General features: G+C 46.6%; 1 protein-coding gene across 9 annotated transcripts in view; it reads right to left on the bottom strand.

Annotated features, from left to right (window-relative positions):
* The window catches only part of LOC144498728 (protein-methionine sulfoxide oxidase mical3a-like), a 702,250-nt gene that overhangs the window by 500,396 nt on the left and 174,165 nt on the right, over positions 1–27,689 (bottom strand). For all 9 annotated transcript variants that reach the window (XR_013498748.1, XM_078220302.1, XM_078220301.1 and 6 more), the window contains exon 7: positions 11,929–12,029. Coding sequence is in view for 8 of the 9 variants with exons in the window: in XM_078220302.1 (XP_078076428.1) it covers positions 11,929–12,029 (101 nt within the window). In the remaining variant the exon portion in view is untranslated. The remainder of the gene's footprint in view (positions 1–11,928; positions 12,030–27,689) is intronic.

Raw genomic sequence — 27,689 nt, 5'->3', positions numbered from 1 at the left:
GGTGAACAGTTGGAAACTTTTCCTCAGGGCAGAAATTACAATCACCAGGGGGCACAAGTTCAAGATAAGGGGGGAAAGGTTCAGTAGAGATGTGCGGGTGAAGTTTTTTTACAGAGGGTGGTGAGGGGCCGGGCCCATGAGTGACAGTGCTGAGACATGTATATGAGTGAAAGCACTGAGCGTGTGTATATCTGAGTGAGAGGAAGAGAGTGGTGGGAGTGTGGAATGAGCTGCCGGATAAAGTGGTAAATGCGGGGTCACTTTTAACATTTAAGAAAAACTTGGACGGGTTCATGGATGAGAGGGGTGTGGAGGGATATGGTCCAAGTGCAGGTCAGTGGGACTAGGCATAAAATGGTTCGGCACAGACAAGAAGGGCCAAAAGGCCTGTTTCTGAGCTGTAATTTTCTATGGTTCTAATGCAGAGAGTGCATTTCATGGGGCACTGGCTTCAGACTTGGAACAGGAGGGACTGGTCTCCATCTGAACTAACCTGGGACCAATGTTCTATTTGCGTTTATTAACAGGGGGTTTGAGTTTAAGAGCTGTGGGGTTATGCTGCAACTGTACAGGACCTTGGTGAGACCACATTTGGAATACTGTGTGCAGTTCTGGTCACCTCACTATAAGAAGGATGTGGAAGCGCTGGAAAGAGTGCAGAGGAGATTTACCAGGATGCTGCCTGGTTTGGAGGGTAGGTCCTATGAGGAAAGGTTGAGGGAGCTGGGGCGGAGGAGGATGAGAGGCGACTTAATAGAGGTTTATAAGATGATAAGGGTGGACAGAAAAGGTTTACCAGGATGTTGCTTGGTATGGAGGGTATTAGCTACGAGGAGAGCTTGAATAAACTGGGATTGTTAGAGTGCACGTTCAGAGACTATTTCCTCGGGTGAATGTAGCTGTTACTAGGGGGCATAACGATAAGGTTCATGGTGGGAGATATAGGAGGGATGTACGAGGTAGGTTCTTTACTCAGAGAGTGGTTGGGGTGTGGAATGGACTGCCTGCTGTGGTAGTGGAGTCAGACATTTTAGGAAATTTCAAACGATTATTGGATAGGCACATGGAGCACACCAGAATGATAGGGAGTGGGATAGCTTGATCTTGGTTTTGGACAAAGCTCGGCACAACATCGAGGGCCGAAGGGCCTGTACTGTGCTGTACTGTTCTATGTTCTAGTGGAAAGGAGAAACAGGATGGCCACAAGGACTTTAAACCAGCAAGTGAGGGTAAGGGAAGGGTAAAAACTACAAGAAGTGGCGGCATGACGGCACAGTGGTTAGCACTGCTGCCTCACAGCACCAGGGTCCTAGGTTCAATTCCAGCCTCGGGTCACTGTCTATGTGGAGTTTGCACATTCTCCCCGTGTCAGCGTGGGTTTCCTCCGGGTGCTCCGGTTTCCTCCCACAGTCCAAAGATGTGCGGGTTAGGTTGATTGGCCATGCTAAATTGACCATAGTGTCAGGAGATTTGCAGGATAAATGCATGGGGTGCAAACAGGAATAGGGCCTAGGTGGGATTGTGGTCAGTACAGACTTGATGGGCTGAATGGCCTCCTTCTGTACTGTAGGGATTCTATGATAATGGTTCATGGGAAACAAAGCAGCAGGTTAGCTTGTGGGGAAGTGGGTTCAACTGCATGGAAAATTATGAATAAAGTTAAAAGGTAGGAAAGCACAGGAGAAGATAGAAGTGTCCAGAACAAATAATAGGTCAGTGTTTGGAAAGGGTTAGGAATCTAACTTCAGGCACAGCAGATGACAGGATGACAATAAGAAGGTTAATGCATGACTGAGTGTGTTGTATTTGAATGCGTGCAGTATACGAAATAAAGTAAATGAGCTTGTAGCGCAGATTGAAATTGGTGGGTAGGATGTTGTGGTCATCAGAGACATGGCTGCAAGGGGATCAGAGCTGGGAGCTAAATATCCAAGGACACACATCTTATTGAAAAGACAGGTAGGTGGATAGAGGGGACAGGGTTGCCTTGTTGGTAAGAAATAAGTTCAGGGCACACAGGGTTAACACCGCTGCCTCACAGTACCAGGGATCTGGGTTCAATTCCGGCCTCGGGTGACTGTCTGTGTGGAGTTTGCACATTCTCCCAGTGTCTGCATGGGTTTCCTCCAGGTGCTCCGGTTTCCTCCCACAGTCCAAAGATTGGCCACGCTAAATTGCCCCTTGTCAGGGGGATCAGGAGGGTAAATATGTGGAGTTACGGGGATAGGACAGTACCTGGGTGGGATTGTCAGTACAGGCTCGATGGGCCAAAAGGCCTCCTTCTTGTAGATTCTATGATTCTATGAAATGAAATTAAATCGAGAGCAAGAAACGATGTAGGGTCAGAAGATGTAGACTCTGTGTGGGTAGAGTTGAGGAACCGCAAAAGTAAAAAGACAGTGATGGGAGTTATGTACAGGCCTCTGAGCAGTCGTGAGGATGTGGGGCACAATATACAAGAAGTCAGGGACAATATAAAAGGAAAAGCAAAAGCATATAATACAGCAAAGATTAATGGGAAGCCAGGGGATTGGGAAGCCTTTAAAACCAACAGAGGACAAATAAAAGAAATAAAGGAGGAAAAGATAAAATATGAGCTGAAGCTAGCCAGTAATATAAAAGAAGATTGCAAGAGGTTTTTTTAGATATATAAAGGGTAAGAGAGAGGCAAGAGTGGACATTGGACCACTTGAAAATTACGCTGGAGAAGTAGTAATGGGGAACAAAGAACTGCTGGAGGAACTGAATTGGTACTTTGCATCAATCTTCACGGTGGAAGACACTAGAAACATACAAAAATCCAAGAGGACAGAGGTGAGTACAGTGCACATTACTAAGGAGAAGGTGCTAGGGAAGCTGAAAGTCTGAAGGTGGACCAAATAGATTATACCTCAGAGTTCTGAAGAGCTAGTGGAGGCATTAGTGATGATCTTTTTGGAATCACTGGAGTCAGGGAGGGTCATGATGTGGAGATGCCGGTGTTGGACTGGGGTAAACACAGTAAGAGTTTTAACAACACCAGGTTAAAGTCCAACAGGTTTATTTGGTAGCAAATGCCATTAGCTTTCAGAGCGCTGCTCCTTCGTCAGATGGAGTGGATATCTGCTCTCAAACAGGGCATACAGAGACACAAAATCAAGTTACAGAATACTGATTAGAATGAGAATCTCTACAACCAACCAGATCTTAAAGATACAGACAATGTGAGTGGAGGGAGCATTAAGCACAGGTTAAAGAGATGTGTATTGTCTCCAGACAGGACAGCCCGTGAGATTCTGCAAGTCCAGGAGGCAAGCTGTGGCGGTTACTGATAGTGTGACATAAATCCAAGATCCCGGTTTAGGCCGTCATCATGTGTGCAGAACTTGGCTATCAGTTTCTGCTCAGCGACTCTGCGCTGTCGTGTGCCGTGAAGGCCGCCTTGGAGAACGCTTACCCGAAGATCAGAGGCTGAATGCCCGTGACCGCTGAAGTGCTCCCCCACAGGAAGAGAACAGTCTTGCCTGGTGATTGTCGAGCGGTGTTCATTTATCCGTTGTCGTAGCGTCTGCATGGTTTCTCCAATGTACCATGCCTCGGGACATCCTTTCCTGCAGCGTATCAGGTAGACAACGTTGGCCAAGTTGCAAGAGTAGGTACCGTGTACCTGGTAGACGGTGTTCTCACGTCAGATGATGGCATCCGTGTCGATGATCCGGCACGTCTTGCAGAGGTTGCTGTGGCAGGGTTGTGTGGTGTCGTGGTCACTGTTCTCCTGAAGGCTGGGTAGTTTGTTGCGGACAATGGTCTGTTTGAGGTTGTTTGAAGGCAAGAAGTGGGGGTGTGGGGATGGCCTTGGCGAGATGTTCATCTTCACCAATGACATGTTGAAGGCTCCAGAGGAGATGCCGTAGCTTCTCCGCCCCGGGGAAGTACTGGACGATGAAGGGTACTCTGTCCACCGTGTCCCGTGGTTGTCTTCTGAGGAGGTATGCCCTGTTTGAGAGCAGATATCCACTCCATCTGACGAAGGAGCAGCGCTCCGAAAGCTAATGGCATTTGCTACCAAATAAACCTATTGGACTTTAACCTGGTGTTGTTAAAACTCTTATTGTGTCAGGGAGGGTCCCAGAGGACAGGAAAATCTCTAATGTCACACCTTTGTTTGAAGGGAGGGAGGCATAAGGTGGGAAATTACAAGCCAGTTAGCCTGACCGCCGTCATTGGTAAGATTTTAGAGTCCATTATCAAGGACCAGGGAAATTGAGGATCTAATTAAAATGAAAAGTCCAGGCAACAAAAAACAGATGGAGCTCTGGAGGAATACAGAGAGTGTAGGAAAGAACTCAAACGGGGAGTTAGAAGGGCAAAAAGAGGTCACGAAATGTTCTTGGCAGGCAGGATTAAGGAGAATCCTAAGGCATTCTATTCATACGTTAGGAACAAAAGAGTTGTCGGGAGAAAATCGGACCTCTCAGGGACAAAGGAGGGGAATTATGCTTGGAACCCAAGGGAATAGGGGAGATCCTAAATAAATACTTTGCATCGGTATTCACGAAGGAGAGGGGCGTGTTAACCGGGAGTGTCTCGGAGGGAGGTGTTGACCCGTTAGAGAAAATCTCCATTACAAGAGAGGAAGTGTTAGGTTTTTTAGGGAACATTAAAACTGACAAAGCCCCAGGGCCTGATGACATCTATCCTTGACTGCTCAGAGAGACGAGAGATGAAATTGCTGGGCCTCTGACGGGAATCTTTGTCGCTTCTTTGGACACGGGTGAGGTCCCTGAGGATTGGAGGATAGCGAATGTGGTCCCATTGTTTAAGAAGGGTAGCAGGGATAACCCAGGAAATTATAGGCCGGTGAGCTTGACATCCGTAGTAGGGAAGTTGTTGGAGAGGATTCTTAGAGACAGGATGTATGTGCATTTAGAACGGAACAATCTCATTAGTGACAGACGGCATGGTTTTGTAAGAGGGAGGTCGTGCCTTACAAATTTGGTGGAGTTTTTTGAGGAAGTGACAAAAACTTTGCATCGGTATTCACGAAGGAGAGGGGCGTGTTAACCGGGAGTGTCTCGGAGGGTCTCCGGCTGGAGGTCTGTGACCAGTGGTGTTCCGCAGGGCTCTGTACTGGGGCCTCTGCTATTTGTGATATATATAAATGATTTGGAAGAAGGTGTAACTGGTGTAATCAGCAAGTTTGCGGATGACACGAAGATGGCTGGACTTGCGGATAGCGAAGAGCATTGTCGGGCAATACAGCAGGATATAGATAGGCTGGAAAATTGGGCGGAGAGGTGGCAGATGGAGTTTAATCCGGATAAATGCGAAGTGATGAAGGAAGGGCCGTGGATGTCGTCTATATGGATTTCACTAAGACATTTGACAAAGTCCCACATGGCAGGTTGGTTAAGAAGGTTAAGGCTCATGGGATACAAGGAGAAGTGGCTAGATGGGTGGAGAACTGGCTTGGCCATAGGAGACAGAGGGTAGTGGTCGAAGGGTCTTTTTCCGGCTGGAGGGCTGTGACCAGTGGTGTTCCGCAGGGCTCTGTACTGGGACCTCTGCTATTTGTGATATATATAAATGATTTGGAAGAAGGTGTAACTGGTGTAATCAGCAAGTTTGCGGATGACACGAAGATGGCTGGACTTGCGGATAGCGAAGAGCATTGTCGGGCAATACAGCAGGATATAGATAGGCTGGAAAATTGGGCGGAGAGGTGGCAGATGGAGTTTAATCCGGATAAATGCGAAGTGATGCATTTTGGAAGAAATAATGTAGGGAGGAGTTATACAATAAATGGCAGAGTCATCAGGAGTATAGAAACACAGAGGGACCTAGGTGTGCAAGTCCACAAATCCTTGAAGGTGGCAACACAGGTGGAGAAGGTAGTGAAGAAGGCATATGGTATGCTTGCCTTTATAGGACGGGGTATAGAGTATAAAAGCTGGAGTCTGATGATGCAGCTGTATAGAACGCTGGTTAGGCCACATTTGGAGTACTGCGTCCAGTTCTGGTCGCCGCACTACCAGAAGGACGTGGAGGTGTTAGAGAGAGTGCAGAGAAGGTTTACCAGGATGTTGCCTGGTATGGAGGGTCTTAGCTATGAGGAGAGATTGGGTAAACTAGGGTTGTTCTCCCTGGAAAGACGGAGAATGAGGGGAGATCTAATAGAGGTGTACAAGATTATGATGGGGATAGATAGGGTGAACAGTGGGAAGCTTTTTCCCAGGTCGGAGGTGACGATCACGAGGAGTCACGGGCTCACTGGGCGGCACGGTAGCACAGTGGTTAGCACTGCTGCTTCACAGCTCCAGGGTCCCGGGTTCGATTCCCGGCTTGGGTCACTGTCTGTGTGGAGTTTGCACATTCTCCTCGTGTCTGCGTGGGTTTCCTCCGGGTGCTCCGGTTTCCTCCCACAGTCCAAAGATCTGCGGGTTAGGTTGATTGGCCAGGTTAAAAAAAAAAAATTGCCCCTTCGAGTCCTGAGATGTGTAGGTTAGAGGGATTAGCGGGTAAAATATGTGGGAGTAGGGCCTGGGTGGGATTGTGGTCGGTGCAGACTCGATGGGCCGAATGGCCTCCTTCTGCACTGTAGGGATTCTATGATTCTATGATTCAAGGCGAGAGGGGCGATGTATAACTCAGATATCAGAGGGATGTTTTTTACACAGAGGGTGGTGGGGGCCTGGAATGCGCTGCCAAGTAGGGTGGTGGAGGCAGGCACGCTGACATCGTTTAAGACTTACCTGGATAGTCACATGAGCAGCCTGGGAATGGAGGGATACAAACGATTGGTCTAGTTGGACCAAGGAGCGGCACAGGCTTGGAGGGCCGAAGGGCCTGTTTCCTGTGCTGTACTGTTCTTTGTTTGTTCTTTGTATGAGATTTCAGAATACTTGGAAATGCATTGTAAAATAGGGCAAAGTCAGCATGGTTTCATCCAAGAGAGTCATGCCTGACAAATCTGTTAGAATTCTTTGAGGATGTAACAAACAGGTTAGACAAAAGAAAGCCAGTGGGTATTATCTATTTGGAGTTCCAGAAGACCTTTGACAACGTGTCACACAGGACGCTGCTGAGTAAGATAAGAGCTCATGATGTTAGAGGTAAGTTACTAGCATGGATATAAGATTGACTGACTGGTGGAAGGCTGAGAGTGGGGTAAAAGAGTCTTTTTCAGGATGGCAGCTGGAGACTAGTGGAGTTCCGCAGGGGTCAGTGTTGGGAACATAACTTTTCACTTTTACATCAATGATCTAGATGAAGGAATTGAGGGCATTGTGGCTAAGTTTGCAGATGATACATAGATAAGTGGAGAGACAAATAGTTTTGAGGAGGCGGGGAGATTGTACATGGCAGCTTAGTAGAGTGGGCAAAGAAGTGGCAGATGGAATACAACGTGCGAAAGTGGTCGGAAGAAAAGAGGCGTTGACTATTTTCTAAATGGGGAAAAAATTCAGAAATCGGGAGCACAAAGGGACTTGAGAGTTCAAGTTCAGGATTCTCTTAAGGTTAACTTGCAGGTTGACTTGGTAGTTAGGAAGGCAAATGCAATGTTAGCATTCATTTCAAGAGGACTAGAATACAAAAGTATGGATGTACTTCTGAGGCTTTATAAGGCTCTGGTGAGACCACATTTGGAATACTGCGAGAAAGTTTGGGCCCCGTACTTAAGGAAGGATGGGTTGGCCTTGGTGAGGGTCCAGAAGAGGTTCACAAGAATGATCCCAGAATGAAAAGCTTGACGTATGAGCAGCGTTTGAGGACTCTAGGTCTGTACTCAATGGAGTTTAGAAGGATGAGGGAGGGGGATCTCATTGAAACCTACAGAATAGTGAAAAACCAGGATAGAGTGGACGTGGGGAAAATGCTTTCATTCGCAGGAGATCCAATGGCACAACCTCAGAGTAAAGGGATGACCCTTTAGAACAGAGATGAGGAGAAATTTCTTCAGCCAGAGGGTGGTGAACTTATGGAATTCGTTGCTACAGAAGGCTGTGGAGGCCAGGCCATTGAGTGTATTTAAGATAGAAATAGATAGGTTCTTGATTGATAAGGGGAACAAAAGGTTACAGGGAAAAGGCGGGAGAATGAGGTTGAAAAACTTATGGTGGAGAAGACTCGATGGGCTGAATGGCCTAATTTTGCTCCTATATCTTATGGTCTTATGAGTGAGAGGGAGAACCATAGAACCATAGAAAATTACAGCTCAGAAACAGGCCTTTTGGCCCTTCTTGTCTGTGCCAAACCATTTTTTGCCTAGTCCCACTGACCTGCACTTGGACCATATCCCTCCACACCCCTCTCATCCATGAACCCGTCCAAGTTTTTCTTAAATGTTAAAAGTGACCCCGCATTTACCACTTTATCCAGCAGCTCATTCCACACTCCCACCACTCTCTGCGTGAAGAAGCCCCCCCTAATATTCCCTTTAAACTTTTCTCCTTTCACCCTTAACCCATGCCCTCTGGTTTTTTTCTCCCCTAGCCTCAGTGGAAAAAGCCTGCTTGCATTCACTCTATCTATACCCATCAAAATCTTATACACCTCTATAATGCAGAGAATGCAGAGACTGCTGAGCATCTTTCTATGAGTGAGATTTCTGAGTATGTGTACATGAGTGAGTGCTGAGCATGTATATATTAGTGAGAGCGAGAATGCAGAAAGTCACGAATGTGTGTATATGAGTGTGATTTCTGAGTATGTGTACGAGTGAGAGTGCTGAACACGTGTATATTAGTGAGAGCAAGAATGCAGGGAGTCACGACTGCATGTATACATGTGAGAATGCTGAGCATCACAGTTTTTTTTTTTAACTGGTCGGTGCAACATCGTGGGCCGAAGGGCCTGTTCTGCGCTGTAATGTTCTATGTTCTATGTTCTATCTGTATACGAGTGAGAGTGATGAGCACGTGGATATGAGTGAGAGGCAGAATGCAAAGAGTGCTGAGCATGTGCATATGAGTGAGTGCTGAGCATGTATATATGAGTGCGAGTGCTGTGTATGTGAGTGAGAGCGTCGCGCCCATGTATAACAGTGGGATTGCTGAGCACTTGTATATGAGTAGCAGGGAGAATACAGAGTCCCGAACACATGTAAATGGGTGAGAGTGCTGAGCAAGTATATATGAGCGAGAGCGCTGAGCATGTGTAAAAGAATGAGAAAATGCAGACTGCCGAGCGTGAGTCTATGAGTGAGAGCGCTGAAACGTGTGTATGTGAGAGAGTTCTGAACGTGTGTATATGTGAGAGTGCTGAGTGTGTGTATATGTGTGAGAGTGCTGAGCATGTCTATATGTGTGAGAGTGCTGAGCATGTGTATATGTGTGAGAGTGCTGAGCATGTGTATATGTGTGAGAGTGCTGACCATATGTATGTGTGAGAAGGCTGAGCGCGAGTATATGAGTGCTGAGCACATGTATCTAAGTGAGAGCACCAAGTGCATATTTATGAGAGAATGCAGAAAGAGCTGGCCACGTGTATCTGAGTGAGAATGCTGAAACGTGTACGAGTAAGAGTACTGAGTGTATGTATATGAGAGCAATTTTTGAGCCCTGTGTATATGAGTTAGTGTGCTGAGCACATGTATATGAGTGAGAGGGAGAATGCAGAGAGTGTTCAGCATGTATATGAGTGAGAGGGAGAATGGGGAGACGGCTGAGCATGTGTATATAAGTGAGAGGGAGAATGAATATGAGTGTACATGAGTGAGAGTGCTGAGCAGATGTGTGAGTGTGAGTGCTGAGCACATGTATGAGTGAGGGTGCTGAGCACATGTAGATAAGTGAGATCACCAAGTGTGGATTTATAAAAGAGAGCTGAGCATGTGTATGAGTGAGAGGGAAAATGCAGTGTCCCAATAGCGGTATATGAGTGAGAGTGCTACGAGAGTGCAGTCTCACACATATACACACGCTCAGCACTCTCACACACATATACACGTTTCAGCGCTCTCACTCATATACTTGCGCTCAGCAGTCTGCATTCTCTCATTCATTTACACACACTCGGCACTCTCACTTATAAACACTTGCTCAGCGCTCTCACCTGCTGAGATTTTCCAGCATTTTCTCTTTGGTTTCGGATTCCAGCATCCACATAATTTGCTTTTATTACATGCGTGACTGTACTGAACTATGAGTGAGAGGGAGGATGCAGAGAGTCCCGAACGCACGTATGAGTGAGTGCAGAGCAAGTGTATATGAGTGACAGTGTTGAGCATGTGTATGAGTGAGGGGGGAGAATGGAGAGATTGATGAGCACATGTATATGAGTGTGTGTGTTGAGAACTTGTATATGAGTGAGAGTGCTGAGCAGGGGTATGTGATTGAGTCCTGTGCGCGTATATATGAGTGAGTGGGAGAATATAGAATGCATGTATATGAGTGAGAGTGCTGTGCCTGTGTATGTGAGTGAGAGCGCCAAGCATGTATATATGAGTGAAAATGCAGAGCACATGTAAATGAGTGAGAATGCAGAGAGTGCTGAACTCAGGTATATGAGTGCTGAGCACATGTATATGAGTGAGTGTGTTGAACACATGTAAATGAGTGAGAGGGAGAATACAGAGAGTGCCGGGTGCATGTATATGAGGGAGAGTGCTGAGCTTGTGTATGAGTGAGACGGAGAATGGAGGGACTGAGCACGTATATATGAGTGAGAGTGCTGAGCATGTATATGTGAGTGAATGAGACAATGCAGAGAGTCTAGAATGCATGTATATGAGTGAGAGTGCTGAGCCTGTGTATGAGTGAGAACGCCATGCATGTGTATATGTATGAAAGTGCAGAGCACGTGTACATGAGCGAGAATGCAGACTGCTGAACTCGCGTTTCTGAGTGAGGATGCAGAAACGTCTGTATAGTGAGGGTGCTAAGTGTATGTATATGAGTGAGATTTCAGAGCATGTGTTTATGAGTGAGAGTGCTCAGTCTGTGTATATGAGTGAGAATGCTGAGCATGTGTATCTGAGTGAGAGGAAAATGCAGGGAGGGCTGAGCCTATGCATATGAGTGAGAGTGCTGAGCACGTATATATGAGTGAGGGTGTTGAGCACATGTATATGATTGAGAGTGCTGAGCACGTGTATATGAGTGAGGACTCTGAGCACATGTATATGAATGAGTGTGCTGAACACATGTATATGAGTGAGAGGGAGAAAACAGAGAGTGCTGGGTGTGTGTATAAGAGTGAGAGTGCTGAGTTGTGTATATGGGTGAGAGGGAGAATGGGACACTGTTGAGCACGTGTATATGAATGAGAGTGTTGAAACGTTTATATGAGAGTGCTGAGCACATCATTGAGTGACAACGATGACAGCACTCTATTTCACCGATAATTCCAGAGCGATGGGAACAAAGACTAAGAAAATGGAAATCTGTGAAACTGTACATGTTTATATTAAGATCCCTCTCTGTAGTTGAACTGTCACACTGACTTGTCTATTCTGTAGCCCTATGTAATTATTTCTGTGTGGCATAGTTAGGAGTTGATCGTTTTCAAGCGCACTCTGACCATGTCACAGCTTACCCTCAGATTTTAGCTTCTCTGCCATTTGGCCATTCACACCTTTTATTCTCTCTACGGACTCCATGAACAGCCTTTCCCCTTGTTTCTGTGGCTATGACTCATCTTTCATTCCCTCACCCTACAGTATGAATATCTCTCACTTACTATGCCTTTTAGCTTTGACAAAGGGTCATCTGGATTCGAAACGTCAGCTCTTTTCTCTCCCTACAGATGCTGCCAGACCTGTGTAATTTTTATATGTTTCATCGTTTGTGGCAATTTCTCAGTAACACTCAGATACATATTTACTTGCTTCAGATACATATTTACACTGGTTCTAGGTGCTTCCCGGATGGCACCTGTACAGCTCAAAATCTAGACACGAGAACATGTTTCAACCCACGGTCTATGAGGAGATTGTGTTGGTTTACCTACCTGCAGAATCACTCCCTTCTCCAAAAGGCTCTGCTTCTTGGCAGTCATAACAAAGTAGTGCGTGTCATCCTTGTAGTAAACAATGTTTTCTAGATCTACACCTGTGAAAAAATAACAGCAGCAAATTAAACATGGTACCAGCAGAACTGGTCAAACTGCACAAATTCAACCAAAAATCAACTCCTCAGTCACTCAAACATCCAATCAGTCCCAACTCAAACAGTTAGGACCACAGGAGATGGTGAGTGAACAGCACTGACAAAGACAGCCAGACCAATGGAGGAGCTGAGCAAACAGTTCACTGTAAGGAACTGCGTAAATCAGAGAATGACCAATTGGAATATTTTCAAAATGGCGAGAAGCTGGGAACTGCAGAGAAGCAGAGGGATATACAGGATCCAAGTACAGGAATCACTAAAAGCTGTGAAAATGCGTAAAAATAATTTAAAAGCTGGCCCTAAAATTTAAAATGGCCTAATTAACCATTTTTCCTTGTGATTACTAATTCTATCCCAACAATTCTTTCCAGAAGCTTGCCCACCACTGATGTTAAACTGACTGGTCTGTAATTGTTGGGGCTATCCTTACAATCGCTTCTGAACAAGGGTGTAACATTTGCAATTCTCCAGTCCTCTGGCACTTTCCCGGAGTCTAGAGAAGGCTGGAACTCAGTGCCTCTGCAATTTCCATTCTCACTTCCTTGCATTCTTGGTTACATCTCATCCGAATGAAGAATTTAAATGTTGGTCTTTATCTGAAGGGAATGTCAATATAAATCAGTAGAAATCAGGTACAATCAGGGCGCTCTGATCAGACCATATCTGGGATATACATCTCAGGAAGAATATGTTGGCCATGGAGGGATCCAGCAGAATTATACTATGGTGTATAGGGTGGAATGTGTTTTGTTGTGTAGTAGGGGTTTAGACAGGGGATTGTCTAGTCTCTGAAAAGTATGCTGCTTGAGTCCAAAGTCTTGTTAACCAAAACTAGTTATTCAAAACAAAATCTACCTATTTGGGCCTCTACACAAGCGCTCTCTTCAAGATCTCGCTATCACTCAGTCATGTGCTCTGACATTATTATTGCATCAACATGATGATTTTCTGATGTTAATTCTTTACATGATTTCTCCCCCAAGTCTTTAACCCCATCATATTTACATCCTCCAACATCTCCCCCCACAATCACAGATTGGCAGGGCGGCACAGATCACAATCACAGATCACAGGGCGGCACGGTAGCACAGTGGTTAGCACTGCTGCTTCACAGCTCCAGGGACCTGGGTTCGATTCCCGGCTTGGGTCACTGTCTATGTGGAGTTTGCACATTCTCCTCGTGTCTGTGTGGGTTTCCTCCGGGTGCTCCGGTTTCCTCCTACAGTCCAAAGATGTGCGGGTTAGGTTGATTGGCCATGCTAAAATTGCCCCTTAGTGTCCTGAGATGCATCGGTTAGAGGGATTAGTGGGTAAAATATATGGGAGTAGGGCCTGGGTGGGATTGTGGTCGGTGCAGACTCGATGGGCCGAATGGCCTCTTTCTGTACTGTAGGGTTTCTATGATTTCACAGGGTCAGTCTCCGAAGTGCCTTGATCAATCTCCCTTATCTCTTCCTGAGGTTGAGGATATTCCACATTCTCCCTTCTGTTGGTGCGCGTGATCTTCTCTTAGGTCGCTGTAGAGCTTTGTCTCCTTCCTTACCTCGCAATACAAATTGTCATTAACTTCAATAGGACTGCCAATAGCAGCCAATGGCCAGCCACCTCCACTACCAGAAAACGTGCGCAAGGGAGCTGGAAAATCTCAACACCAGTTTCGATTGGCATTTTCTCCAAAGAAATTACAATGCTGCAGTTTCTACTTATGATGCCCTGGTCTGTTTCAATGTTGAATGATGTCGGTTCTGGAGTTTTTCAATGATTGTACCTTCCCTCTGTTGGTTTCGGTCTCTTTGAGGTAAGAGAAGCTTGAGGTGAAAGAAGCCATGCTTGATTGCAAAATTTTGGAATTGCTCATTTGCAAAATCCTGGCCCAGTGTTAGACATTACACTATCCAGAATATCACAATGATAAGAAGGGATTTTCTCTTAAATTCAAGTAAGTCCATTCCCAGATGCTCCCATGGCCTTGATGGAAAAGGAGCAGGTAATAGTGCTTGTTGTGAAGTTGGGTAGAATAAGTGTAGATGGGTGTTTGTAAAATTGTAAAAAGCGAGGGAGAAAGCATTGCATGGTCCCTTTAAAAGGTGGCGCTTTTTCTGTGCTTAGAACTACACAGAGAGCCCCAAGCTGAAACATTTGCAGCAAAAGGCCAAGCAGCAGTTTTACCAAGACGACAGGCTTTTGACTTTAGCCCATCAATTTTAATTAGGCGCTTAGATACCAAGAACCTATTAAATTTAAATCTGACGGTTTTGACAACCTAGGACTAATCCTATTGTGGGAAACATTGATATGCCATCACAGGTATAAAAGAAGGGGGTAGTGGGACAAAAAGGAGAGCAAATGCTACCTGTCACAGCTCTAAGCACCATCCAGATAGCAAAGGTACCAAATGAGAAGTTCAAGACCGAAGAAGCAACAGAGAAGGCCCAGAATATTCCAGAAGATACAAAGCCTGGTTGTAATTCAGAGAGTGACTAAAATTCTTTTTTTGTTAATGAGTCAAAGGCAGATCGTGCCTTGCGAGCCTGGCAGAGTTCTTCGAAAATGTGACTAAATACATTGACGAAGGGAAAGCGGTAGATGTGATTTATATGGACTTTAGCAAGGCATTCGATAAGGTCCCCCATGCAAGGCTTCTAGAAAAAGTGAGAGGGCATGGGATCCAAGGGGCTGCTGCCCTGTGGATCCAGAACTGGCTTGCCCAAAGGAGGCAGAGAGTGGGTATAGATGGGTCTTTTTCCAAATGGAGGTCGGTTACCAGTGGTGTGCCCCAAGGATCTGTTCTGGGACCCTTGCTGTTCGTCATTTTCATAAATGACCTGGATGAGGAAGTGGAGGGATGGTTGGTAAGTTTGCTGATGACACAAAAGTTGGTGGGGTTGTGGATAGTCTGGAGGGTTGTCAGAAGTTACAGAGGGACATAGATAGGATACAAGACTGGGCAGAGAAGTGGCAGATGGACTTCAACCCAGATAAATGCGTAGTGGTCCATTTTGGCAGGTCAAATGGGATGAAGGAGTACAATATAAAGGGAAAGACTCTTAGCACTGTAGAGGATCAGAAGGACCTTGGGGTCCGGGTCCATAGGACTCTAAAATCGGCCCCGTAGGTGGAGGAGGTGGTTAAGAAGGCGTATGGTGTGCTGGCCTTTATCAATCAAGGGATTGAGTTTAGGAGTCCGGGGATAATGGTGCAGCTATATAAGACCCTCGTCAGACCCCACTTGGAGTACTGTGTTCAGTTCTGGTCGCCTCATTACAGGAAGGATGTGGAAAAGATTGAAAGGGTGCAGAGGAGATTTACAAGGATGTTGCCTGGATTGAGTGGCATGCCTGATGAGGATAGGCTGAGGGAGCTCGGTCTTTTCTCCTTGGAGAGACGTAGGATGAGAGGAGACCTAATAGAGGTATATAAGATGTTGAGAGGCATAGATCGGGTGGACTCTCAGAGGTTTTTTCCCAGGGTGGAAATGGCTGCTACGAGAGGACACAGGGTTAAGGTGCTGGGGGGTAGGTACAGGGGAAATGTTGGGGGGAAGTTTTTCACACAGAGGGTGGTGGGCGAGTGGAATTGGCTGCCGTCAGTGGTGGTGGAGGCAAACTCAATAGGGTCTTTTAAGAGACTCCTGGATGAGTACATGGGACTTAATAGGATAGAGGGTTATAGGTAGGCCTAAAATGTAGGGATATGTTCGGCACAACTTGTGGGGCCGAAGGGCCTGTTTTGTGCTGTAGATTTCTATGTTTCTATGAGTGGAAATTGTAATTATTTGAACAGGGATCTAGGTTGAGGAGCTAAATGGATAAAAATTGGCTTGATGACAGAAGACAGAGGGTGATTGTAGAGGGTTGTTTTTCAAACTGGATGCCTGTGACCAGTGGTGTGCCTCAGGGATCGATGCTGGGTCCACTGTTACTTGCCATTTATATTAATGATTTGAATGAGAATTTAGGAGGCATGGTTAGTAAGCTTGCAAATGACAACAAGATTGGTGGCATAGTGGACAGTGAAGAAGGTTACCTAGGATTGCAACAGGATCTTGATCAATTGGGCCAGTGGGCTGATGATTGGAGTTTAATGTAGATAAATGTGAGGTGATGCATTTTGGTAGATTGAACCAGGGCAGGACTTACTCAGTTAATGGTAGGACGTTGGGGAGAGTTTTAGGATAAAGAGATCGAGGGGTACAGATTCATAGCTCCTTGAAAGTGGAGTCAGGGGTGGACAGAGTGGTGAAGAAGGCATTCGGCATGAAGCGTAGGAGGCTTAGGGGTGGTCTTATAGAGGTCTATAAAATAATGAGGGGCATAGATCAGCAAGATAGTCAACATCTTTTCTCAAAGGTAGGGGACATAGGTTTAAGGTGAGAGAGGAGAGATACAAAAGGGTCTAGAGGGGCATTTTGGTCACACAGAGGGTGGTGAGTGTCTGGAACAAGCTGCCAGAGGTAGTAGTAGAGGCGGGTACAATTTTGTATTTTAAAAAGCATTTAGACAGTTACATAGAACATAGAACAGTACAGCACAGAACAGGCCCTTCGGCCCACGATGTTGTGCCGAGCTTTATCTGAAACCAAGATCAAGCTATCCCACTCCCTATCATCCTGGTGTGCTCCATGTGCCTATCCAATAACCGCTTAAATGTTTCTAAAGTGTCTGACTCCACTATCACTGCAGGCAGTCCATTCCACACCCCAACCACTCTCTGCGTAAAGAACCTACCTCTGATATCCGTCCTGTATCTCCCACCACGAACCCTATAGTTATGCCCCCTTGTAATAGCTCCATCCACCCGAGGAAATAGTCTTTGAACGTTCACTCTATCTATCCCCTTCATCATTTTATAAACCTCTATTAAGTCTCCCCTCAGCCTCCTCCGCTCCAGAGAGAACAGCCCTAGTTCCCTCAACCTTTCCTCATATGACCTACCCTCCAAACCAGGCAGCATCCTGGTAAATCTCCTCTGCACTCCTTCCAGCGCTTCCACATCCTTCTTATAGTGAGGTGACCAGAACTGCACACAATATTCCAAATGTGGTCTCACCAAGGTCCTGTACAGTTGCAGCATAACCCCACGGCTCTTAAACTCCAACCCCCTGTTAATAAAAGCTAACACACTATAGGCCTTCTTCACAGCTCTATCCACTTGACTGGCAACCTTTAGAGATCTGTGGATATGGACCCCAAGATCTCTCTGTTCCTCCACAGTCTTCAGAACCCTACCTTTGACCCTGTAATCCACATTTAAATTTGTCCTCCCAAAATGAATCACCTCACATTTATCAGGGTTAAACTCCATCTGCCATTTTTCAGCCCAGCTTTGCATCCTATCTATGTTTCTTTGCAGTCGACAACAGCCCTCCACCTCATCCACTACTCCACCAATCTTGGTGTCATCAGCAAATTTACTGATCCACCCTTCAGCCCCCTCCTCTAAGTCATTAATAAAAATCACAAAGAGCAGAGGACCAAGCACTGATCCCTGCGGCACACCGCTAGCAACCTGCCTCCAATCCGAAAATTTTCCATCGACCACCACCCTCTGTCTTCGGTCAGACAGCCAGTTGCCTATCCAATCGGCCAACTTTCCCTCTATCCCACACCTCCTCACTTTCATCATAAGCCGACCATGGGGGACCTTATCAAACGCCTTACTAAAATCCATGTATATGACATCAACTGCCCTACCTTCATCAACACACTTAGTTACCTCCTCAAAAAATTCTATCAAATTTGTGAGGAACGACTTGCCCTTCACGAATCCGTGCTGACTATCTCGGATTAATCCGCATCTTTCTAAATGGTCGTAAATCCCATCCCTAAGGACCCTTTCCATCAATTTACCAACCACCGAAGTAAGACTAACCGGTCTATAATTACCAGGGTCATTTCTATTCCCTTTCTTAAACAGAGGAACAACATTCGCCATTCTCCAGTCCTCTGGCACCATCCCCGTGGACATCGAGGACCCAAAGATCAAAGCCAAAGGCTCTGCAATCTCATCCCTTGCCTCCCAAAGAATCCTAGGATACATTTCATCAGGCCCAGGGGACTTATCGACCTTCAGTTTATTCAAAACTGCCAAGACATCCTCCCTCCGAACATCTATTTCCTCCAGCCTATTAGCCTGTAACACCTTCTCTTCCTCAAAAACATGGCCCCTCTCCTTGGTGAACACTGAAGAAAAGTATTCATTCATCACCTCGCCTATCTCTACTGACTCCATACACAAGTTCCCACTACTGTCCTTGACCGGCCCTAACCTCACCCTGGTCATTCTTTTATTCCTCACATAAGAGTAAAAAGCCTTGGGGTTTTCCTTGATCCGACCCGCCAAGGACTTCTCATGTCCCCTCCTAGCTCTCCTAAGCCCCTTTTTCAGCTCATTCCTTGCTAACTTGTAACCCTCAATCGAGCCATCTGAACCTTGTTTCCTCATCCCTACATAAGCTTCCCTCTTCCTTTTCACAAGACATTCCACCTCTTTTGTGAACCATGGTTCCCTCACTCGGCCATTTCCTCCCTGCCTGACAGGAACATACCTATCAAGGACATCCAGTATTTGTTCCTTGAAAAAATTCCACTTTTCATTAGTTCCTTTCTCTGACAGTTTCTGTTCCCAACTTATGCCCCCTAATTCTTGCCTAATCGCATCATAATTACCCCTCCCCCAATTGTAAACCTTGCCCTGCCGTACGGCCCTATCCCTCTCCATTGCAATAACAAAAGACACCGAATTGTGGTCACTATCTCCAAATTGCTCTCCCACAACCAAATCTAACACTTGGCCCGGTTCATTTCCCAGTACCAAATCCAATGTGGCCTCACCTCTAGTCGGCCCATCCACATATTGTGTCAGGAAACCCTCCCGCACACACTGCACAAAAACTGCCCCATCCAAACTATTTGACCTACAAAGGTTCCAATCAATATTTGGAAAGTTAAAGTCCCCCATGACAACTACCCTGTGACCCCCACACATATCCATAATCTGCTTAGCAATTTCATCCTCCACATCTCTATTACTATTTGGGGGCCTATAGTAAACTCCTAGCAACGTGACCGCTCCTTTCCTATTTCTAACTTCAGCCCATATTACCTCAGTGTGCAGATCCCCCACGAAGTGCCTTTCCGCAGCCGTTAAACTATCCTTGATTAACAATGCCACTCCTCCACCTCTTTTACCAGCTTCCCTACACTTAGTGAAACATCTATACCCCGGAACGTCCAACAATCATTCCTGTCCTTGTTCTACCCACGTCTCCGTAATGGCCACAACATCGTAGTCCCAAGTACCAATCCACGCCCCAAGTTCATCTACCTTGTTCCGGATGCTCCTTGCATTGAAGTAGACACACTTCAACCCACCTTCCTGTCTACCAGTACCCACCCTTGACCCTGATACCTTCCCCAATACCTCACCACCCTCTCTGACTTCTGGACTACAACTCCCTTTCCCACTCCCCTGACAAATTAATTTAAACCCCCCTGAAGAGCCGTAACAAATTTCCCTCCGAGGATATTGGTGCCCCTCTGGTTCAGGTGCACCCCGTCCTGTTTGTACAGGTCCCACCTTCCCCAGAACGTGTTCCAATTATCCACGTATCTGAAACCCTCCCTCCTACACCCGTTCCTATCGTGGAGCTACACGATAAATGGAAGAACCATAAAGGGTGTAGAGACGCAGAGGGACCTGGGTGTGCAAGTCCACAGATCTTTGAAGGTGACGTCACAGGTGGAGAAGGTGGTGAAGAAGGCATATGGCATGCTTGCCTTTATAGGACGGGGCATAGAGTATAAGAGTTGGGGTCTGATGTTGCAGATGTATAGAACGTTGGTTCGGCCGCATTTGGAATACTGCGTCCAGTTCTGGTCGCCACACTACCAGAAGGACGTGGAGGCTTTGGAGAGAGTACAGAGGAGGTTTACCAGGATGTTGCCTGGTATGGAGGGGCTTGGTTATGAGGAGAGATTGGGGAAACTGGGGTTGTTCTCCTTGGAAAGACGGAGGATGAGGGGAGACTTAATAGAGGTGTATAAAATTATGAAAGGCATAGATAGGGTGAACGGTGGGAAGCTTTTCCCCGGGTCGGTGGTGACGTTCACGAGGGGTCATAGGTTCAAGGTGAAGGGGGGGAGGTTTAACACAGATATCAGAAGGACATATTTCACACAGAGGGTCGTGGGGGCCTGGAATGTGTTGCCGGGCAAGGTGGTGGAGGCGGACACACTGGGAACGTTTAAGACTTATCTAGACAGCTATATGAACGGAGTGGGAATGGAGGGATACAAAAGAGTGGTCTAGTTTGGACCAGGGAGCGGCGCGGGCTAATTGTTCCTGGTTTCTCGTTTCAAGGCTTCATTCTACGATCATCTTGCTGGTGCCAGTACAGAGTGAGACTGCGGATAGTTGGGAACCTGTCTCGGGGGCAGGGAATTCATATGGTGTTCGTGGAAGTGGAAATGACTAGGGTTGGGAAGCATTTTCCGATCGGGGCCATTGTCATCTCCTGGACTCGTTTCGATCGCCTCAGGGGGTCGGAGAGGAATTTCCCAGATTTTTTTTTCCCCATATTGGCCCTGGGGTTTTTCACTCTGGGTTTTCGCCTCTCCCTGGAGATCACATGGTCTGGAATGGGGGGGTGGGGGTAAGTTAATAGGTTGTAATGAACAAAGCATCGTAGCTGTGAGGGACAGCTCGGTGGATAGGATATTGGTATGTAGATAGGCTGGAAAATTGGGCGGGGATCCTGGATTCAGGATTCAATCCTGGACCGGGGAGCGGCGCGGGCTTGGAGGGCCGAAGGGCCTGTTCCTGTGCTGTATTGTTCTTTGTTCTTTGTTCTATCCCTGCAACCACATATTTAACTGCACTCTCTCCCTGTTCCTCAACTCGCTATCACGTGGTACCGACAACGTACCAGAGATGACCACATGTTTCGTCTTGGCTCTCAGCTTCCAGCCCAGCTCCAGAAATTCCTGCTTTAAATCCCCGTCCCTTCTCTTACCGATGTCATTGGTACCAATGTGCACCACGACTTGTGACTGTTTCCCCTCCCCCTTCAGAATCTGGAAAACACGGTCTGAGACATCACGGACCTTGGCATCCGGTAGGCAACATACCATCCGTGAGTCTCTTTTGCTGCCACAGAACCTCCTATCTATCCCTCTAACTAACGAGTCCCCAATAACTATCGCCCTCCCGCTCTCCCCCTTTCCCTCCCGAGCCACAGAGACGGACACAGTGCTGGAGATCCTCTCACTGCGGCTCCCCACTGGTATGTCATCCCCCTCAACCGTATCCAAAGCGGAATACTTGTTGCTAAGGGGAACGACCACCGGGGATCCCTGCACGGACTGCTTCCTCCCAGCCCCTCTCACCGTCACCCATCTGTTTTCAATCCTCGGAGTAACCGTATTCCTAAAGCTTGTGTCTATGGCCATCTCTGCGTCCCTGATGATCCTAAGTTCATCCAACTCCAGCTCCAGTTCCCTAACACGGTTTTGGAGGAGCTGCAGATGGGTGCACTTCCCACAGGTGTAATCAGTAGGGACACTGTCGTTGTCCCTCACCTCAAACATAGTGCAAGAGGAACATAGCACTGCCTGCACACCCATCCCCTCTAGATACCTTGCCAGTACCAGGTAGAAAGTGCAAAAATGAATTCAACTCACCCCTGCTCGCCCTTTCAGCCTAAGCCCTGTGAGCCAAAGCCTTATAGCTCACACTCTGCTTCCCACAAGCCCTGTGAGCCAAAGTCTTATAGCTCACACTCTGCTTCCCACAAGCCCTGTGAGCCAAAGTCTTATAGCTCACACTCTGCTTCCCACACACTCCACTGCCCGCTCCCAACGCTGCCCGCTGTATACTGCAGCCTACCTTTTATACTTCACGCGCTTAAAAAACCCTTCCCAGACTCCTTTGCTGCCCACTTCTAGTTTTCACTTTAAACTTGAAAAACTGCTGTTAAAGTAAAGGCCAAAAAAATACACACACTAGCTGACTAATTAAATAAATAAACAATTCAATTAATCCAATTAATCTCTTATCAGCACTGCTGCTTTCAATCACCCCTCTCAGCTTGCTCCAGTGGATCAATGAGGGGGAACCTCCCAGGTAACTGACTTTTAAAGTTAAAATAAAAGCCCTTCCCAGACTCCTTTGCTGCCCACTTCTAGTTTTCACTTTAAACTTGAAAAACTGCTGTTAAAGTAAAGGCCAAAAAAATACACACACTCGCTGACTAATTAAATAAATAAACAATTCAATTAATCCAATTAATCTCTTACCAGCACTGCTGCTTTCAATCACCCCTCTCAGCTTGCTCCAGTGGATAAGATGGGTATAGAGGGACATGGGCCAAACGCAGGCAATTGGGACTAGCTCAGGGGTTAAATAAAAGGCAACAAGGACAAGTTGGGCCAAAGGGCCTGATTCCATGCTGACCATGCTGTAAACCTAGACGACTCTATGACTCCAACAGCATTCTATCAGAATCTTGTTTTATTCAGGAATAGTTAATAGTTAGAAGGAATTTATTCGGTTTGTTAATAGTTTAGTTAATTTGTTCACTGTTAGATAGATAAATTGTTATGTGTTGATTTTAGAGTGAGTGTCAGGGATTTATTTTGTATTTAACCACTAGAAGTTGCTGAAGTGCAGGTCACACCACTTCACACAAACTTTTTACAGATTATAAGGCAAGGTACTCCTCTTTGGGTGTTTCAATGGTAGTTCTCATAGTGGGGATCAATCTCCGCTTTATAACATGCTTCTTTCTGTTCCTGGCACAATAGTTAGAAATAATTTCTTCTCATAAGCAAGTAATACCTGGCCATTAGATTGATTGTTGTGCCCTCACATGACACTTTCTATTCCCTAAATGTCCAGTAGTGTTTCAGGAGATTTTAGTTGTAAGAAGTGCATTAGATTGCAGCTTCTGGAGGAGCGTGTAAAGGAGCTGGAGGGGGAGGTAGAGGAACTCCGCATAATTCGGGAGGCGGAGGTGGAAGTTGATAGGAGTTATAGAGAAATAGTAACTCCTAGAAATGAGGCTTGGGTCAATGCCAGGAGGAGGGGTAAGAAGCAATCGGGAAGACAATCCCCTGGGGCGGTTCCCCTCCATAATAGGTTTTCGGTGCTGGAGGCTACAGTTGAGGAGGAATCAACTGAGCATAGAGAGCAGATCTCTGGGGGTGAGCCGAGTGAGAAAGCTCAGGTGGTTAGGGGCTGTAAAAGACTGGGCCTTGTGATTGGGGACTCCACAATTAAGGGGACAGATAGGAGGGTCGGAACTAAAGGTAGGGACTCAGGGTTGGTGTGTTGCCTACCAGGGGCTGGGGTCCGGGATGTGTCTGACAGGGTATTCAGGACTCTTAGGGGGGAGGGAGATAAACCACAAGTTATTGTACATGTGGGGACACACGACATAGGGAGGATAGGGGAAGGGGATATTAGGCAGGGATTTATGGAGTTGGGGTGGAAACTAAAGGCCAAGACTGACAGAGTGGTTATCTCTGGACTCTTGCCTGTACCACGGGATAGTTTAGAGAGGAATAGGGAGAGGGAAGGTTTGAATTCATGGCTGAGGGGATGGTGCAGGAGGGAGGGGTTCAGGTACTTAAGCAATTGGGGCTCGTACTGGGGAAGGTGTGACCTCTATGAGAAGGATGGTCTACACCTTAATCAGAAGGGGACCAATATCCTGGGGGGTAAATTTGCTAAGGCCATGCAGGGAGGTTTAAACTGATTCGGGGGGGGGGAGGGATCCTGAGTAGTGGGGCTGAAAGTGAGGGATGCATGGATGGGGACTGCAATGCACGGCATTGCAGAGGTGGGGTGGAGCAGGGTTTGAAATGTGTATACTTCAATGCCAGGAGTATTCGCAATAAAGTGGGTGAACTTGCAGCGTGGATCAGTACCTGGGACTTCGATGTTGTGGCTATTTCAGAGACATGGATAGAGCAGGGGCAGGAATGGATGCTGCAGGTCCCGGGGTTCAAATGTTTTAGTCGAAGGAGGGAAGGAGGTAGAAGAGGGGGAGGGGTAGCATTATTGGTCAGAGATTGTATCACAGTGTCAGAGAGGAGGTTTGATGAGGACTTATCTGTTGAGGTAGTATGGGCGGAGATTAGAAATAGGAGAGGAGAGGTCACCCTGTTGGGAGTCTTTTATAGACCTCCTAAAAGTTCTAGAGAGGTTGAGGAAAGGATTGCGGAGTCAATCCTGCTTAGGAGTGATAGTAATAGGGCAATTGTTATGGGGGATTTTAACTTGACTAATATTGACTGGAATTGTTATAGCTCTAGCTCGTTAGAGGGGTCAGTTTTTGTTCAAAGCGTGCAGGAAGGTTTTTTGACTCAGTATGTAGACAGGCCAACTAGAGGTGAGGCTATATTGGATCTGGTGCTGGGAAATGAGCCAGACCAGGTGCTAGACTTGGAAGTTGGTGTGCATTTTGGTGATAGTGACCACAATTCGGTTACGTTCACCTTAGTGATGGAAAGGGATAGGCATGAACCTCGGGCCAGTGGTTTTAGCTGGGGGAAGGGTAATTATGAGGCTATTAGGAGAGAATTAGGAAACATAGGTTGGACTAGGAGATTACAGGGACTGGGAACGTCCGACATGTGGAGTTTTTTCAAGGAGCAGCTACTGCGAGTCTGTGATAGGTATGTCCCTGTCAGGCAAGGAGGAATTGGTAGGGCTAGGGAACCGTGGTGCACCAAAAAAGTTTCTTTGTTGGTTAAAAAGAAAAAGGAGGCTTATGTTCGGATGAGACGTGAGCACTCGGGTAGTGCACTAGAAAGCTTTAGATTGGCTAAGAGGGAGTTGAAGAGCGAGCTTAGAAGGGCTAAAAGGGGACATGAGAAGACTTTGGCGGATAGGGTTAAAGAGAATCCTAAGGCGTTCTATAGGTATGTCAAGAACAGAAGGTTGGTTAGGGCAAGTTTAGGGCCAGTTATAGATGGCAGAGGGAAGTTATGTGTGGAACCGGAGGAGATTGGTGAAGCATTGAACCAATATTTCTCTTCGGTGTTCACGCAAGGGGACATGAATATAGCTGAGGAGGACACTGGGTTGCAAGGGAGTAGAATAGACAGTATTACAGTTGATAAGGAGGATGTGCAGGATATTCTGGAGGGTCTGAAAATAGATAAATCCCCTGGTCCGGATGGGATTTATCCAAGGATTCTCTGGGAGGCAAGAGAAGTGATTGCAGAGCCTCTGGCTCTGATCTTCAGGTCGTCGTTGGCCTCTGGTATAGTACCAGAAGATTGGAGGTTAGCGAATGTTGTCCCATTGTTTAAGAAGGGGAACAGAGACTTCCCCGGGAATTATAGACCGGTGAGTCTCACTTCTGTTGTCGGCAAGATGTTGGAAAAAATTATAAGGGATAGGATTTATAGTTATTTGGAGAGTAATGAATTGATAGGTGATAGTCAGCATGGTTTTGTGGCAGGTAGGTCGTGCCTTACTAACCTTATTGAGTTTTTTGAGAAAGTGACCAAGGAGGTGGATGGGGGCAGGGCAGTGGACGTGGTATATATGGATTTTAGTAAGGCGTTTGATAAGGTTCACCATGGTAGGCTTCTGCAGAAAATGCAGATGTATGAGATTGGGGGAGATCTAGGTAATTGGATCAGGAATTGGCTAGCGGATAGGAAACAGAGGGTGGTGGTTGATAGTAAATATTCATCATGGAGTGCGGTTACAAGTGGTGTACCTCAGGGATCTGTTTTGGGGCCACTGCTGTTTGTAATATTTATTAATGATCTGGATGAGGGTATAGTTGGGTGGATTAGCAAATTTGCTGATGACACCAAAGTCGGTGGTGTGGTAGACAGTGAGGAAGGGTGTCGTAGTTTGCAGGAAGACTTAGACAGGTTGCAAAGTTGGGCCGAGAGGTGGCGGATGGAGTTTAATGCGGAGAAGTGTGAGGTAATTCACTTTGGTAGGAATAACAGATGTGTTGAGTATAGGGCTAACGGGAGGACTTTGAATAGTGTGGAGGAGCAGAGGGATCTAGGTATATGTGTGCATAGATCCCTGAAAGTTGGGAATCAAGTAGATAAGGTTGTTAAGAAGGCATATGGTGTCTTGGCGTTTATTGGTAGGGGGATTGAATTTAGGAGTCGTAGCGTTATGTTGCAACTGTACACAACTCTGGTGCGGCCGCACTTGGAGTACTGTGTGCAGTTCTGGTCCCCACATTACAGGAAGGATGTGGAGGCTTTGGAGAGGGTGCAGAGGAGGTTTACCAGGATGTTGCCTGGTATGGAGGGGAGATCCTATGAGGAGAGGCTGAGGGATTTGGGATTGTTTTCGCTGGAAAGGCGGCGGCTAAGAGGGGATCTTATTGAAACATATAAGATGATTAGAGGTTTAGATAGGGTGGATAGTGATAGCCTTTTTCCTCTGATGGAGAAATCCAGCACGAGGGGGCATGGCTTTAAATTGAGGGGGGGTAGTTATAGAACCGATGTCAGGGGTAGGTTCTTTACCCAGAGGGTGGTGAGGGATTGGAATGCCCTGCCAGCATCAGTTGTAAATGCGCCTAGTTTGGGGGCGTTTAAGAGATCCGTAGATAGGTTCATGGACGAAAAGAAATTGGTTTAGGTTGGAGGGTCACAGTTTTTTTTTTTAACTGGTCGGTGCAACATCGTGGGCCGAAGGGCCTGTTCTGCGCTGTAATGTTCTATGTTCTATGTTCTATGGTGTAGTATTTGAAGACTATCACTGTTCCACAGGAGCAGGCTGAGGGTAAGGGAGCTTGTTTGTGCACTAATTTATTTAAATATTTTTCAGTTAAATTTGTGAAAAAAATCAGAGGTTTTTTTTTCAAAACAGGAAATAGGCCCAGCAGCAGCCTGGGAAGGTTTTGGAGGGTTTAAAAGTGCTTAACTTGGAGGTTTCAGCCTCATTGTTCCACAGGAGCAGGCTGAGGGTAAGGGAGCTTGTTTGTGCACTAATTTATTTAAATATTTTTCAGGTAAATTTGTGAAAAAAATCGGAGGTTTTTTTTTCAAAACAGGAAATAGGCCCAGCAGCAGCCTGGGAAGGTTTTGGAGGGTTTAAAAGTAGGCCGCACCTTTGAGCGGGCAGCGTCGTTAGCGGGCAGCGGAGTGAGCAGGGGGCAGAGTGAGAGCTGAAGGGCTTTGGCTCACAGGGGGCAGAGTGAGAGCTGAAGGGCTTTGGCTCACAGGGGGCAGAGTGAGAGCTGAAGGGCTTTGGCTCACAGGGGGCAGAGTGAGAGCTGAAGGGCTTTGGCTCACAGGGGGCAGAGTGAGAGCTGAAGGGCTTTGGCTCACAGGGCTTCGGCGAAGGCGAGGAAGGTTGTTTGTTTTTCTTCTGTTACACCCCTTTTTTTGTTTTATCTTCCAAAAACTAAAAAGGACATGGCTGGTATGAGTGGGAGGCCAGTATACTGCATTCGGTGTGGGATGTGGGAGTTCCTGGAGACAACTTGCCTCCCGGAAGTCCATATCTGTGCCAGATGTGTGGAACTGCAACTCCTGAAGGATCGTGTAAGGGAGCTGGAGCTGAGGCTCGATGAACTCAGTTCAGTTAGGGAAAATGAGAGATTAATAGATAAAA

The sequence above is a fragment of the Mustelus asterias genome, chromosome 9, assembly GCF_964213995.1.
Source record: "Mustelus asterias chromosome 9, sMusAst1.hap1.1, whole genome shotgun sequence".
Classification (NCBI taxonomy): Eukaryota; Metazoa; Chordata; class Chondrichthyes; order Carcharhiniformes; family Triakidae; genus Mustelus; species Mustelus asterias.
This window is presented reverse-complemented; position numbering and strand designations above follow the sequence as displayed.